This window comes from Cyprinodon tularosa, unplaced genomic scaffold (genome assembly GCF_016077235.1).
Source record: "Cyprinodon tularosa strain WSP-4 unplaced genomic scaffold, ASM1607723v1 ctg207, whole genome shotgun sequence".
NCBI lineage: Eukaryota > Metazoa > Chordata > Actinopteri > Cyprinodontiformes > Cyprinodontidae > Cyprinodon > Cyprinodon tularosa.
The window spans coordinates 2,138,657-2,155,021 of NW_024038767.1; the positions used below are offsets into that span (position 1 = coordinate 2,138,657).

The 16,365-nt window shown below is 40.0% G+C and overlaps 2 protein-coding genes and 1 long non-coding RNA gene across 3 annotated transcripts in view; 2 read left to right on the plus strand and 1 right to left on the minus strand.

The window, feature by feature from the left end:
- The window catches only part of babam2 (BRISC and BRCA1 A complex member 2), a 130,867-nt gene that overhangs the window by 78,800 nt on the left and 35,702 nt on the right, over positions 1–16,365 (plus strand). The gene's annotated exons all lie outside the window — the stretch shown is intronic.
- On the plus strand, positions 1,905–3,106 carry LOC119783582. Its single transcript, XR_005280819.1, has 4 exons — positions 1,905–2,124; positions 2,228–2,392; positions 2,629–2,788; positions 2,930–3,106. It is a non-coding gene; the product is annotated as an uncharacterized LOC119783582 (long non-coding RNA).
- Positions 3,662–4,992, minus strand: LOC119783581 (P2X purinoceptor 7-like). Its single transcript, XM_038285174.1, has 2 exons — positions 4,943–4,992; positions 3,662–4,333 (listed from the first exon to the last, which is right to left on the minus strand). Exons 1-2 carry the CDS (start codon positions 4,985–4,987, stop codon positions 3,827–3,829), a joined length of 552 nt encoding a protein of 183 aa, XP_038141102.1. The 5' UTR covers positions 4,988–4,992; the 3' UTR covers positions 3,662–3,826.

A 16,365-nucleotide genomic window follows, 5' to 3' on the forward strand; every position in this document is an offset into this window, starting at 1 on the left:
CGATTTTTATATTTTTAATTTATTTCTTTTCCCCCCTAATTTTCCCTTCTTTACAGAATCGATTGGACAGATGAAGGTTCTTCCAACATTCATCCCAAAAGTGATGATGGCAAGAATTATGACAGCTCAGATGAAGAGTATTTTCCACCTATTTGTATACGGTATGTCATCACTCATTCTTTGTACTGCAACTGTTGTGTGGTATTATAGTTTTTTTTTTGTCAAATTATTTGTTGCACACATGCTTTCATTATGTGTCTCAATAGAATGGGTGGAGCACTTAAAGGACTATCAATTGATGAACTTCCAGTTATTGGACTAGATGAAACTGTACATGATCAGCCTGCACGTGAAGACCCTCCTGATGAGCCACCATGTGATGAAGCACCTGCTTTCCCACAGCCACTGCATGTCCTCTGTGAGGATGACATCGGTGCCAGAGCAGCAATAGTTTATGAAGACTGCTTGAAACAACTGGCCACATTTCTGATCCTGCCGGTGGATAAGTGTACAGCTCTTCTTCAGACTGGCACGTTTTGCAACAGCAGTGCCCCATTTGAGATAAACATCGCTACCAAGGGGACAGCAATAAGTGTGGAATGGGTAAGTCTAGACCCTTGTGGCACATCGTAAGATTATGGTTGTCTAGCTATGACAATTTTCTAGTGGAAGCCAGTATTATTTATTTATTTATTTATTTATTCGCATGTCTTTGACTTTTAGGTCTGTCCCAAAGGACACAGCTTGTGGAGATGGAATTCCCAGGCAAAAATGAAGTTTGGGATGCAAATAGGAGATTTTCTCTTGTCCACCAACATTTTACTGTCTGGCAATAACTATGCAAAGGTTGCCCTTTTGTTCAAATTTATGAACATGGGGATGGTGAACAAGAACACCTTCTTCTCCATTCAGGACAGTTACTGTGTTGACACCATAAAAGACTTCTGGGAAGAGAGGAGGAGTGAGGCCCTCAGTTCCCTTCAAGGGAAAGATGTTGTTGTTCTAGGTACATAGCTCAACGAGTAATAAAGACATTAGACAAGGACAGTGTGATTGTAAGCAGCTGATCATTTTATTTTTTGCCTTTTTGTATTTGTTACTTTTTCAGCGGATGGAAGAAATGACTCACCAGGCCACTGTGCACAGTACTGCAGCTACACCACCATGGAGAATGACACCAAAGAGATCATTCATGTTGCCACCATTGACAAGCGGCACACATCCTGGAACTCTGTTGTCATGGAGAGGGAGGGCTTTATCCAGACTGTAGACAAGCTAACATCAGAGATAAAGCTTGTAGAGGTCTGCACTGATGCTCATGCCCAGATTGGGGCCCTTATGAGTAAGGCTTTATCTGATAAAGTGTATGAATTTCTTTGTTTTAAACATTACTAGAATACTGTAGTGATATTGTATGTTTCCCTACTATGCAGACCCAGATAAAGGCAAATACAAGGCACTTGGAATTCATCACAGTCTGGACATGTGGCATGGTGCCAAAAACCTGGCTAAAAAAATAGCAGCTGTAAGTTAAAAAATGGCTCAAATTTTATCATTTACATTAATCATAAAGTGATGACTGTATAGGCATCTACAGTATGACTGAAGTTAGCTAATCAATCAGGTGTATTCTTCAACATTAAAATGTGTCTACTTTTACCCTTACATGTAATATGGTTGAATACCTTATGTCATTTGCCTTTTATATATGTTTTGTTTTTCTGCTAAAGGCAGCAAAAATCAAAGGACAATCAACCCTCTTTGTCTGGCTGAAAGACATTGTGAACCATTTTTGGTGGTGTTGTAAGATGGCTGACACAACTGAGCATTTTCTTGTAAGTGCATATGTGTATGAGAATTTGCACACATATTTAATGAATTTCAGGATACAGTTTGTGTATGAAAAAGTGCTTTTCTACTTTCTACACAGACACTATGGATTGGCATCACCCACCATGTGTGCAACATTCACACATGGAAAACAGGAAAATGCGAACATGGACATCTGGAAGAACTGCATGGAAAGGAGTGGATCCAGAGAGACTCCAAATGCCACAAAGCTTTAATAGACATTATTCTCAATAAGCGTTGGCAGAAGAATGTTCATAAATACCTACGCTTCAGGTAAAGTGCATCTAAATGCTTCACACAAAATCACATTGTGTACATTATACTATTCTGTGGTTGTTTTTGCAAACACTGAAGTTTACAATTACTGTTCAATCAGATCAACTGCTGACCTAGAAGCATTCCAGAACCATATTCTGATGTATGCCAGCAAGCGTCATGCTTTCAGTCCCCCAGTTTATGAGGCAAGAGTTCTGCTGGCTGCTCTTGACTACAACTTCCATCGGAACCGACCTACAATGAAAACAGCCGAAGGCAAAGAGATGTAAGTCTAATAAACTTACAACTAAATACTCCCAGTAACTACAGCACATACTGACACTCTTAATCTATGTTTTTTTAAAAGAGCTTATTTATTTTTTTCTTTTGTGGGGGAAAAAAAACTGACTCTGAAGTGTTGTAATCTGTCTAATTAGTTTCAGAAGGCTGTACAACAAAAACGCCAGAAGATACAGTGTATATGCCCTGAAATCTGAAAAAAACTACAGCTATATCCCGGAGCTGCAGGAACGAATTCTTAAAAGAAGACTTGTGACTGAGGTGGGGATGCCGCGAAGACGGAGCCTTCGACCAGATGACCCCAGGAGGCTCGGTTTGGTGCCCCCCATAACTGCACCTGCCACATCAGAACTTGTGCCAACACAAGTCAGGAGAGGTCTAGGTAAGTCACACACATTTATTTGCCTCAATTGTGGCATATTAGGGTATAGCTTGCATGACAAGTGAAGTAAGATGTTGACCACAAACAGAAATCAGTGCAATACTATACTAACTACTTGTATCATGACACTGTCTCCAACAGGACCAGTCTTCAGTCCACCTGATGATATGTGATTCAGACATCCTGCTTCATACAACATGAAAAAAAGTTGTAATGAACGAGTTCAGATGTGTACAGATATTGCTGGGAAATATATTCCCCTTTTGCACAAGTGAAAATATCTATGTCACTGCAGTAAATAAATGATGCATAGCTGGTGATCCGCTGTTTTTCTTATAGCTATTGTATTTTTTATACAAATTTGAGTTGAAGGCAGAACTACAGGATGATAGGGTGCATTTAGCTTTCAGTTCAAACAAGAAATTATACTTTATTTTTTGACTTTGTCAAAGACAGTTCTGGTGAAGATGAAATGAGCTGTTTACAACTATTTATACACTAGAAACTGCAGGTTTATGATTGTACAATGTTTCTATTTATATTGTCAAGATTTGAAGAGATGGCCAAAATATTTAACTTGGAAATTATTTAGATTATAAACTGTGTCAACATAAGTTATTTTTGTAGATTCCTTTTTGGGTTAAAATTACATGGACAAAGCTGATCCCTGTGATAACACAAGTACATTAGTGTAGCCTGAATTACAAATTATCATTTACAAACATAACAGGAAAGTACTTTTTCTATGGGTCCATGCTTATATGTATATACTGACAAATACAACAGGTATATGTAATTTTTTAGATTTTATTTACAATTGCAAAAACAAATAACTTTCACAAATAAATAATTTAATACAAAATAATTCCTGGACAAAGTTGCAGTGAAAAAAATAGAACATACTTTGAAAGATAATAAAAAATAGTAAAGTCTAACCACAAAAAAAGGAAAAATAGCTTTGATGCCCTGATGATGTTCACACAGGTTTGTGAGCACTTGTGGTCCTGTATTGACATGCCAGAGGGCCAGGGAGAATACTCAGATGCCTGGTATGAATCCTGTGTAATGTCCAGTGGGGTCAGGGAACTTGTCCCTGATGCTCCAAACACAGCAGCTGGGGATGACAACACGGTTTCCCTGGCCTAAAGAGCCATGTTGCCAGAAAATAAAATGCCTATATGCTGCATAACGGTACTCCCGGTTGTCATCCCCAGGCCCCCTAACTTGCCCAAATACTGTCAGTTCCTCCCTGTACTGCCTATGAATACGTAAAAAACCTTCTTCCAAGCAGTACTGGGAGAAGTGAGGTAGCCGGCTTACACAGTGAGCTGGATCCTGGCCACAGCATATCCTCTCCCGGTCTGTAGGCATGTCCCTGCAGTTACCACAAGTACACCATGGTACTCCCTGTACACCAGTAAACGGTGGGGCACCATGCCTGAGCTGATGCATCATCAGGGCATCAAAAAGTAGTCCTGGCTGCCTCTCCAGGAGCTGGGTGGTGAGCTCCCTGTGCTCCTCCAGGGTCATCTCCCCAATAAGTCTCTGAGAAAATTAAACACAGGACAAATACATGTGATGTTTTAATATATTATCAAATGCTAATATCACTGCAGTTTTTGGAGTACAGGATGCTCAGACCTGTCTAAAACAATAACATGCTCCGTGATGATGCTGTTACTCTCCAGTATACTTATTCAGCAACGTCCCTGACGTTTCACAGGTAATGATTCAGTAATTTTCTGTAAAATAATTTTCTGGATATATACCTCGGTTACTTCTCTCCGGCTCCTTTGGAGATCTTCAAGCCTTTCCTCCTCTGCTCTCTCCCTCGCCTGGCCCTGGCTGCACGCCCACCCCGGCCTCTCTGCCCTCTTCCTCTCCCTCTTCCTCGCGTTGTAACCCCCGTGCCACAAACAAGACTTGGACTCTGTAAACGGGGAATATATATTCTTCCAGCGAACACAATCTCGCTGTTAAACTAATGACTACAATTACTTCGTCTGTTTATATCACCATGCAAAGCAGCTCACCAAAACGTCACAACGATGTAGAAAAAATAACGGGTATATTCATTATCTAAAGTCTACATGAAATCTATACCCTACACAGACTAATGAAATACTATCTGTAAAATTATCTATGTAAACAAACCTCATCACTTGAGAAGGTAGGTGATTCCGACGTCGTGGAAGACATTTTGTCCCATAACGCTCGCCGTACTGTTGGGGGGAGAAGCGGTGGGGGGGAGATGTTCATGTTGCTGCAGTCTGGACGTTAGATGTCGCTGAAAATTACACACTGTAGCTTTAAATAACACCTCATAACTTATATGTGTTAAATAACCAGGAGACATGACAACAGATTATAATCTCACTCAGATCAGAGAAGTAGCTCAGAGTTACAGAAGGCAGCTGCAATCTCCTCCCCCCCCCCCCCCCCCCCCCCCCACCGGGCTCACCCCTATGGAAGTGGCCTGGACAGTTAAAGAGTCATTTTATACGTCTCCAGTCTGCCATATCGTCACATTTTACATCCAACGTGTCAGCAGGTGAGGAGACATCCATGGCTCCAGCCTTATCAAAATATTAAACATTGTTCTCATTCCATTCCCAAATCTTTGCCACGTACAGAATGAAGATTATAACTGTATATAGAGGAACTATGATAATTAAACATCCCTTCTGACGCCCAACAGGCAGCTAATATTAAGGTGTAATAAACTCACGCATCATCAGTGATAATTATCCTAACAGTCTGTTGTGGTTCAGTGAAAAAAGGCGGACTCTTATATTATTAAAAATGGCTGCCCATTACTTTTCTCACATTTCAGATTTTATTTTTTGTTGTTGTACTGAAATGGTTCCCATTGGTAAAGGTTCAGGAGAAAATATCTTCTATGCAGGATTATTTAAAATGAAACACAACATTGCTGTACTTTTTCTATGAAATATCTGTACCCCCCCCCAAACACACACACACACACACACACAGAGCCACATAGACTCATTTATGTTTGAGTCCTGATTTTAAACCATGACCTGCATTGGCCAAGGAGAGGATCCATGCTCCATGCATCCCAATCAGAAATCACTTACCAGTAACCACACATTATAACTACTTTCAGTGCAATGCTTTGGCAGTCAGGGAGTCTTAAGAACTTTCTAAATTTTCATAATGAAAAGCAGAGTAAGGCAGGAGATGTTTTAATGGATGATGATACCATTTTTCTTTCTCTCACTTCTCCAAACTCCTTGAGCAGATAATAAGGCGCTTTACAAGAACAGAAAGTCTTTTCTTTGCCTTCCCCACCTTGTTATACCTTTTTCCTTTTATGCAGCTGTCCTAAACCTGGAAGCACACTTTTCATTAGAAGTGAGAATTCATCATTCACTACCTCAGCACCCTGCTGATGACACACGTTTGGCCTATGAAGTCTTGCTGTATCATAGCGTAGCTAGGTGTGGGAGCATATGCGGTGACTAATGCCTCCGAACAGCTCTGATGGTGATGAATTGATAATTGTTTGCACATGATGAACGTTTTCCTCGCTGTATCTGAGTCATCTGTTGCATCATGATGTCATGCATTCAGGGCACATGTTTTCTCAGTTGCTTTCACCTTGATGGTGATGAAACCGCAGGCGATACTCTGGTTGAATTGTCTGTTTTTTTTCCTTTTTAAGGACACAATAGGCTATTTTCATTTAAAAGAGTTCAGTCTCTGCTTGTTGAAGCCCACCATGTTATGGACGTTCTTTACATCCCCCTGTGCAGATAAAAATACATGAAGTGCCGGGTTTCTATATTGGGAAATGATGAAACACTCATGCCTTTCATGTACCACATTAGAAGCTTCCATTACCTCCGAAAAAAGATCTTGTTTAGGGAGATGATGGAGAGAAAGTTAGCATCCTCAGCGGAGCAAGGCTGTCAAAGAGGCACCGTCGCCTCAGGAGGGGTTACTAGAGTTCACTGAGCTCCAACCCATTCCCTGATGTAACATTGACCCCAGTTTGACACCTTGAAGCCAAAGGTCAAGTCAATCTTCCCTCGTCTCTCACTGCAAATCTTCAACGGAGCGCTTCAGTGGCCATCCCCCGCTTCCCCTAACCACCCACACAGCATCTCCAAACGAATCCCACCCACCTGCATGGACCCCAAGCTGAGCATCAGAAGTTTCCTGCTTTACCATCTCAGGAGTAGATCCCCCACCCCTCTCCACCCCCCTCTCCTTACCTCAATCGACCCCCACCTCTGTACGTTTCCTTGTGGAATTATTTGCATATGGCCTACTTTCCACCATCACTCTTAAACAAGCTGTATCTGCTCTTTCTTTTTCTCCTTTTAACAGTATGCATTTTATTCCTTGTGATTCTCTTTCCGACTGATGTGTAAAATTGATAATATGGGGAAAATATAAACAATGCTAAAGGCACAACATATGGATTATAAGTGTTTTTCTATAGCTCCAATTCACATCATGTCATCTCAGGTCACTTTATAGATCCAGATCAACCAGATCATCCAGTCAGATTGATTCAAAGTTTTCTATCTAAGGAAAACCAGCTGATTGCATCGACTCATTGACTCTTCAGCAATCCCTCACACTAAGCATGCTTGTAGCGACAGTGGAGAGGAAAAACTCCCTTTGAACAGGAAGAAACCTCCAGCAGAACCAGGCTCAGTGTGAGCGGCCATCTGCTGAGGCCCACTGGGGTTCAAGGAGACAGAAGCAGACATAGAAAAAGAAGCATAGATACAAAAAGCAGCTGTAAAAGTCAAGTGGCTGCAAAATGTCCCTAATAAGTAGAGGTAAACCGATACATCAGCCTGCCAATATTTTTGGCCCATACCTGCAGGGTTTTTTTTATATAGACAGATCAGCCAATATATTTCTGTGCATTAATGAATGCAGCCATGCTGTGAGACCATATGAAGCACTTGCTCTACCGTTCCCTCCACTTGTCATTAAATGTTCCTTTTTTGTTTAAATCAAGTTTTAAGAAAAATGTGTTATAATTGTACCATGAAAAAGCAATAATGGCTTCAAAAACGTAAGCCCCTTAAAATCAGCAGCACACATCAGGAATTGGTAAGACTGATTTGAAGATAATCATTATCAGCATCCGAAAAAGGGGGGACTATCAGTCAATATGTACTAAGAATTGTTTGAACTGATGATTGGTTTTATATTGTTATGCTGATGAAGGTTCTCAGTCATCCAGGTCATAGTCATTCCGTAAAAATTCAAAAAATATCCACTGGACTTGGTTTCCAAGATTTGAAGACGGCCAGCCGGTGAACAATACCTCCTTAACGACCGACTCTTAACAATCATAGATAGGTTTCAGGTATTACAGGAGACAATCCCCCCCTTAACGGCAATCCCCCCCCCCCCCTTTAACGACCGACCATCAGGATCATAGACAGGTTTCAGATATTACAGGCTAACAATGGAACCCAACGACCCATTCATCGGTTCCATTTGCATGTTTCCAAGCGATACAAGCCTTCGTCTATAAAGACTCAAACTCACTGCGGATCCAGACATTTGAATTGAGAAAGCTTCCTGGAGAGGTGGAGAAACGTCTTCAAATCTTGGAAATCAAGTCCAGTGGATATTTTTTGAATTTTTACGGAAGTTTTATATTGTTTGTGTTCTTTTTCATGTCTACCATATCAAAAAGACTCAAACTAAAAAAGCAGAAGATGATGCAATTTCTGTGCAAACCAACAGACCCTCGCACAGAGCTAGCACAAACTAGCATCCTGCACGCTGTCTGGGATAGTTGTGGACGGCACTACAGCCAGACTTTCTGCAATTAGGTACTAAACAGGAATTACACATAGTGTCTGCGGAAAGGGGGGAGGGGCATATCTACATTAACTGCGTCGCAGACGATCTGGTTTCTGACCATGAACAAAGCTCTTGGAGTTGCTAGCATTAATAGCCAGTGTGTCTCAGGTGAGATTTCTCTTCTGAATTAGTTGACATAACATTTTAATTCAAGTAGTTTGATTATTCAGTCATGTGAAATTCACTTTCCATCATCATGACTACACCCCCTCCATTCACCCCCACACTTTTCCATGTGCCACAGAGTCTTTTGCATAGCGACAGTGTACCTTTGAGACTTGGTCGATACTGATATTGACCTGATACAATATTAGCATGAATCACAGCGGCTTTTTTTATTACTTATTTTATATTGTAGAACTGTACAAAAGGTTTGATCAAGTAATGTTAATCAAACAGGGAACAAAAGTAAACGACAAAATGTAGGCCTGCGCGATAAACTAAATATATGCCGCTACCATCATTCACTACGATAACCGGCAAAAATGTTCCTATGTTGGCGAAAGAAATAAAAGTAATTTAGGTGTTTGGCCTGTGTGCGAGGGTGGCTGGTATTAGCCTGGGTGCCATTCCGAACTTAGTCCCGCCCACAAAGTTTGAGGTCGGGAAGTTTGGTCTGGCTCTGCTCCATAGTAGCGCGAGTATTATCGCCCACTGTCAGGCGATCCAATCAAATTGTCAGGGCGGGCTTTATACGATGATGGACAGATGATCAAGAGTAACGTAATCAACCACTGTCTGTATCAAATGCCTTTCATAGGTCCAGGAACACTTCCCCAACTGTTCCTCTGAGTCCATAGCTATGTCTAGGAGAGAAACATTACTAAACACTCAAAAACATGCCCAAGTCTATAATCTATAATCACAGCCTTGATTAAAACAGCGCAGCTGATATTTATCTCCAGGATGGTGTTACAGCCAAACAGGAACAGACCAGATGAAGCTACTATGCTGAGAAAAAGCTCATATAACAGAAAGTTAGGGGTTAAATTAACAAATACTGCAGAGTGGGAGAACAGAGATGGAATGAAGCAGAATGATGTAAAGTTCCCCCCATGTCCTCCAGCAGCCTAAGTCTATAGCAGCATCACTATAAAGGAAGCTCATGATAACCTGAGGCACTCTATAAGCTTTACTAGAAAGGAAAGTTTTAAGCCTAGCCTTAAAAGTAGACGGGGTTTCTGCCTCACGGACTAAAACTGATTGTTGTTCCCTCAGGAGAGTCGAAAGATCTGCCCCTCATTTTATTTTATTTTTATTCTAGGAACCACTAGTAAACCTGCAGATTGAGAGCGAAGTGCTCTGTTAGGAACATAAGGAACAATCAGATCTCTGATATCAGATGGAGCTTGGCCATTTAAGGCTTTATATGTGAGAAGGAGGATTTTAAATTTTATTTTGTGTTAATAGGAAACTAATAAAGGGAGGCTAGGTTAGGAGAAATAATCTCTCTCTTTAATTTTCATCAGGACTTTGGCTTCTCAGCTTTTGTTAGCATTTCCTCAACTTCCTGATAAAAAATAATTACAATAGTCCAGTCTTAAAGTAACAAATGCATGAACTAGTTTCTCTCCTTCATCACTGGATAATATAATTTGAATTTTTTTGTCTAATATGGGATTTAAATGACAAGTCCAGATTATCTTTAACACCAAGGTTTTTACATTATCTGAGAACAATTGAATCCCATGCAGATGAAGTGACTGACTACTCAGCTTCCTTCTCAAAGTCCATGTTAAACTGCACATGGTTACTTGGATGGTAAGAGCTGGACTAAAACCAAATCCATGCAAACATATTATGGCTCTAACTATATGAACTGTCTCAGTTTTCTATAGTAAGAATAAATGTATTATTTCCTGATTGTTTACATGAAAATGACTTTGTTCCATAATGTTCTGGGATAAATTGGGATTAAAACAGCCTGGAGGTTTGGCGTTAAAAATAGTGTATTATCACTAACATCGGCCTTAGAAATTCTACAGTTTGTGAACAAGTGTGAAAGTTTAAGCAAAGCGATTTGTTCCAGGGTACACCAAATGTGAAACGTTGTGGGACCAATGTGTATAAATCAGGAGGCAGTGGACTGATGCCTCACTCCACATTATGTCATCGGCATGAACATACCATATGCATGTGTTAATTTTCCACATGCAATGTCACATTCTTTGAGTCACCCTTGTGGCTTTGAGCCCCACCATCACACTTTTAGCACAAGCTGTGCAGAACGCACCAGATCATTGCAGAGACACACTATCATTAACACTTGGCCCCAATCACACTTATGACATTGCAGGAAAATTTCTCCAGCATTTCTCCTAGACGTCCTGGTTGCAGATTTAAATGGAAGACATTATTGGATGTTGGTGGTCTGTCTGCCCTACATGTCACAGTGGAGAAGATTTCCTTACATTGGTCAGAAAAGTCAGAAATCCTGCATGACTGTCATCTCTGCAGTTCTCTCAATACTCCACGTTTGATTTAGATCGTCTGTTCATTTTGATTTGGCTTTATTAGACGGCTTGAACTGTGAGGAGAGTGCAGCTATTTCCCGCCAACGACAGATCGCTCCACACAAAGCAATAAGTGTAAACTCAAGGCTTTATAGGGTGGAGGAATTATTGGTAAATGGTTGTGCAACAGATTGCACTTCTAACCTTTTGCAGCGGTTACAGGTTTCAGAAATTTAGCAACAATGTTTGACTAAGTTAAAAGGTCAAACTAAGTACCAAACAACACATATGGCCTTATGATACAGAAAAACAGGTCATGGAAGTCAAACATTATGTCAAAGTGTCTCAAAAGGATTGCAAATAGTATTTTTATGCATTATGTTGTTAATCATGTTTTCTGTTACCCCATCATAATTATCCATTTCTATTTTATTTTCCATAGTAAAGACTGTGGAGTTTTTAGGATGTCGCTCGGTGTCATTAGACTTTATAAACAGTTAAATGGGTCCAGTAGATTTCATGAACTACATTCTGCTGTTGGCAACTCGTCAGATGTGTATTTTAAAAAGTTTTTTTATTGTGACTGAATCACAGAGGCGATGCAGTAAAGCTCAACCTTCTCATACATCTTTCAATCTTAGTAATATTTTAATTTGACCATATTGTGTCTGCTGACCAGAGGTTATATTACGTTTTTGCAGCTGCCCATCAAGGGTTTTAACTTCAATCTGGCAGATAATCTGTGGAGGGAGTTTAAAGTTATGGTGATAGTGGGAAGAAATTCCAACCTCAAACCGTGGAAGATGAATTATCAAGATATCAGGAAAAAAAGGGAAAAAAGTTATTAGAAAATGATTACCACTAGAAATTCTTCCATCTACTCTTTATTTGATTTTAATAATGTTTTACAGTTTCAGTCTATATTCTGTTGCAATTTGTTTTAAATGATGCTTTGTGCTAAAAGGGACAGCTAATTTCACTGAGACAACAAAAACATTTTTTTGAATTTTTTAAATGTTGCTCCTGCCTTGACTTTATAGGGCAAGTTACAGTTTTTGATCGCTTACAAACGGAGTCGCCACCATCGCTCTGTGAGGTCAAGAAGCACAAGATCTACATCCAGCAGTTCGGCAAAGACACTGCCACATGGCCGTTAATGTTATTTATTAAACCAATTAGCTTTAATGCCACCATATATTACCTACTGTAAATAAGTACAAGAAAAAATCTATGATGGCCTAGAGGTAGCATAGACTCCGTGATGCTGGGCAGAAGTATTAGCAATAGTATACTGTAGCAATAGTATACTGTAGCAATAGTATACTGTAGTAATAGTATAATATAGTAATAGTATACTGTAGTAATAGTATACTGTAGTAATAGTATACTGTATTTGACTCAGGTTTGTTAAGCAGTGACCTGTCCATCAGTGAGAGGTTTAGGAGCTCATGTTTTTGACTCTAGGCAGCAGGTCTGAGTCTTTATATCTTTAAAAAGTATCTAAAAAGAAATAGGGCTAAATTCTAAGAAATACATTTTCATATTCACTCTTGTGTGTAGAAAAACTTTTCTCTTTGTTTACTATTAATATTTAGGACAGCATCACTGAGAAGAACTGACATTTGAAATCCTAAGGATAAATTTGTTCATTAAAATAATTTATGTTTTTTTTTTTTATTACAAAACTGGGCCTTCTTGGAGCATTGAATACAAACTCTTAGAAAGATTATATTATATATATTTCTTCTATAATTACTTAAATATGTCAAACTTTGCAACTGAAATATACTGTATGAGTTTCTTGTCCTGTTTGTAATTTATTTTTGCTCCTTTCATCTTGTTAATCTGCTGCCTGCTGTCCAGTAAGAACAGCCTGTGCACAAAGCTTTCGTGACAGCAAGCACTGCCTAATGTTAGGGTGTGTGCGGCTGCTGGTCCACCAATATGGTTCCAGGTGGAGCTCCTTAATCTCTGCTCTATTGTCTCCATGTCAAAATGAATCCCTGGCTCGGGCTGCGACTATGAAGCGGCACAGAGCTGCCCGGTTAATCATCTACCTGCACGGTTTTATGAGCTGATCGGCTGCTGGAGACACACAGACAAAGTTTCCTCAGACATGGAGGCCACATTTACATGCTTATGCAAGCTCTCTGCACTTAGGTGGAGAAAGTGGGATTATTTAGATTCACTGAGTGCACCTTCTGCAAACAGAGGACAAATACTTTAGCAATAACCAACTGTCTTTTTCTTTTCTTTTGTTTTTGTTAGTTTCTTTCTGCATACTCTCTGCAGCTGTCGCAGTCGCCTGGCTTATATTAAAATAAGATCTTAATCGTGACTCCACATGCGTCCACCATTCTCATTGCATTTGGTAATGCAAGCCATCTTTATTTTTTAAAATACCTTAAATTATGCTGATTTAGATAGCTGACTCTAATGCTGTTTTTCCAGTGTTGCTGTGGTTTTATTGACACCATGAGGGTCGGGGTTATAACATTCTGCTTAACTTTTCTTCAACTAAAATCTCTGCTGCACACGGTTGACCTAGAAAAGTAGGCGATTAAAGTAGGTCCTGGAAGCTTCTAGACTGAAAGTCTGAATCAAGTATTTGTTCATTGATTAATCTTCACTTTGCTAAACTGTCCATCCATCCATCCTTCCATCAATGTGTCCGTTTGTCCTGCTTCCTTTCTTCTTTGAGTTTTTACAGGTTCCAAAATGTAAAGCTTTACCACTATAGAAATATCTGCCTAAAACTGTAACGATAATTAGCAATTATGCTTTGGATGTTGAATCTCAAAAGGGATAAAAGATGTGAATAAAAAGTTATTTGAACCCTCCTGGGTTCAGTTTGTGGACTGAGCAAACATTCATTTATACTTTAAGCCTCTTGTAGGTAACATGTCTTGGGTTGTGTCCTACTTTTTCTTCTGAAGGACTAATATTTCCCATTTTCTTTTCTTTATGATAGTTTTTCCAACCCGTTTGTGTAAATTCTTAGCATTTGTGTTGGGCCAATCTACTGCAGGAGTTATCCAAGGACACATGATGGACATTTATTCCAGCCCTATTAAGTTTAAGGACATGGCTCTTTGTTTTTGTAATACCGCTAAACACAGATTAGTGTTGCTGATTTATTTGTTCAATATTGAAGACATTTTTTCCCTAAACAGAAAACTTGTTTTCAAATACTTTCTCACTCTTGGGTCAAATTTCTTCCTCTAAAAGGAAATCCTCTGGTTTAATAATGGCTAATGGATTTAGGCAGCCAATGTGAAATAAAGATATTTTTTTCCTTTTCAAATCCACATTCCTGTGAGATTGGACTGAGATTTCTCTGTCAGCCTTGAAGATCTGTTATTGTAATGTGGAGATTTTCACGTTGTCGTTAAAACAGCGGTACAGGGACGAGACGGTGTCCAGAATCTCCAAGGCGCTCGCCTTGAAGCTGGACACGTCCTCACACGACAGCCCTGCTGTCAGTCAAACTGCCCCATTACGCTAGGCATGACATTTAAAGTTGGGCGAAGAAGGCGGACAAAGTGCCCTCACCTCCTCCGTTTGAGCCCTGTAGTGCAGGCCTTGCATGTGGAGCGTTCACTTAGATGAGCGTGTTTGTACGTGTGTGTTTGTTGTGACATTGGCCAGACACGGTCCGGCATAAGGACAGCTGTCACATTTCCAACCTGTCACACGCCATGCTGAGGAGATGCCAGAGGGCGGGACATCAAAAGCACAAGGACAGGCACACTCTGTGTGTCTTTGTGCGCTTTAAGATTGTAGGAGGATGTTGGGTGGTGGACATGTGAAGAGGGTTGACTGGGAGGCCCCTCTGTCTTCTACGTTAACGTACTTCCTCCTCTGCCCTTCTCGTAAAGGCAGACCTTGAAGACTTGACTCATCTTCTTGGGGGCATATAGTAAATTCTGCCTCAGACATTAGTACAGGATGCTTGCCTCGGATTTCATGCTCATTACTAAACAATAAAATCTCTTCATTAAAGTCCAGCCTGTAGCCTCTGCAGCAAAACCTTTTTTTAATACTTTCAATCAGCCTCAAGTGGATATGCTATAAAAGGAGAACCATTATTGGTCATTTGGAGGCTTATCTTTCATTATGCTGTGATGTTTTTCTTTCTTTCCTTTCAAGGCAAGGAGACTGAAAGGTCAACGTTTGCTTGCAGGATCATTTTGGTTTGTTTGGTTTTGTGAGACGAAAAGCAACAGAATTTTAAAACGCATCCAGATAACCACCGTACTTAAAGAGGATTCCTTTACTTCTCTGTCTATTCCGTAACTAAAACCATCTCTAGAGAAAATCATTGCATCTCTACAATTTACTTTACTTTGAAAGTTGTATTTTGCACCATGATGTTTAAGGAAATAACCTAAGAAACAATCATTCAGTTTATTATACTTTGTAATTTTCTGTGATTATGATAATCAATTCTGCAGTAATGACTAAACCTGCATAAAGCATCTCAGGCAGATTAGGGAAAGGTTTGAAAAGACATTATCTGGATCCCATTTCCTGAGTTATTTTCTGCATAGCGGTTCTGTTTCATTAGATTGTAGCAGTTTGATAAATTAATATCTGTAATATTATGGTGTGTTTCCATCAAAACACAAGACCTGCGAAAAAAAAATAGCGAGTTTTGTGACAGTCATCAATTAAATGGGTGGAGAAAGGCTTCGCCGCGTCATCTGTTAGTTAGCTGCTTCACCTCAACATGGCAGACCTAGATTTTAATGAGTGAGTCGTCACTTTTTATTCACTTGGAAAGTCGAACAAAGCTGCTGCCGTCTCCAGGTGCAACAGATGCTGCAAAGAGGCTCCCAGTTGGAGGAGTCCAGAGTTACAGCTGGTTCACAGCCACTTTCCATGCAGGTTAAGGAAAGTTAAAACTGTTCTTATGTTCTGGAGCTCAGACAAGAGAAACAAGAGATCAGAGCAACCCAGCATAGAGCACCAGAACTGGGACAAACTGACTGGCTGGGCACCGATATGCACAAAGGTGCAGATATTTCAACCTCTGCGAATTTAGCTTTGCGTACTTCGCAGGATGGGCGGAGCTTCAGCTTTACTGCATTCACCGAAAACGTGCATTTTGCTCACTACAATCATGAATCGCTCTGCCTTGTAATTCTCCTAATAAAAGAATTGGAAGGAATGTGATTAAAAAACAGCTTTTCTTTTTCGTATGTCTTTCAAAATTACAAAAAAGTTACATTCCTTCCAAACCGGGTTCTGTGGGTCACAAATCCA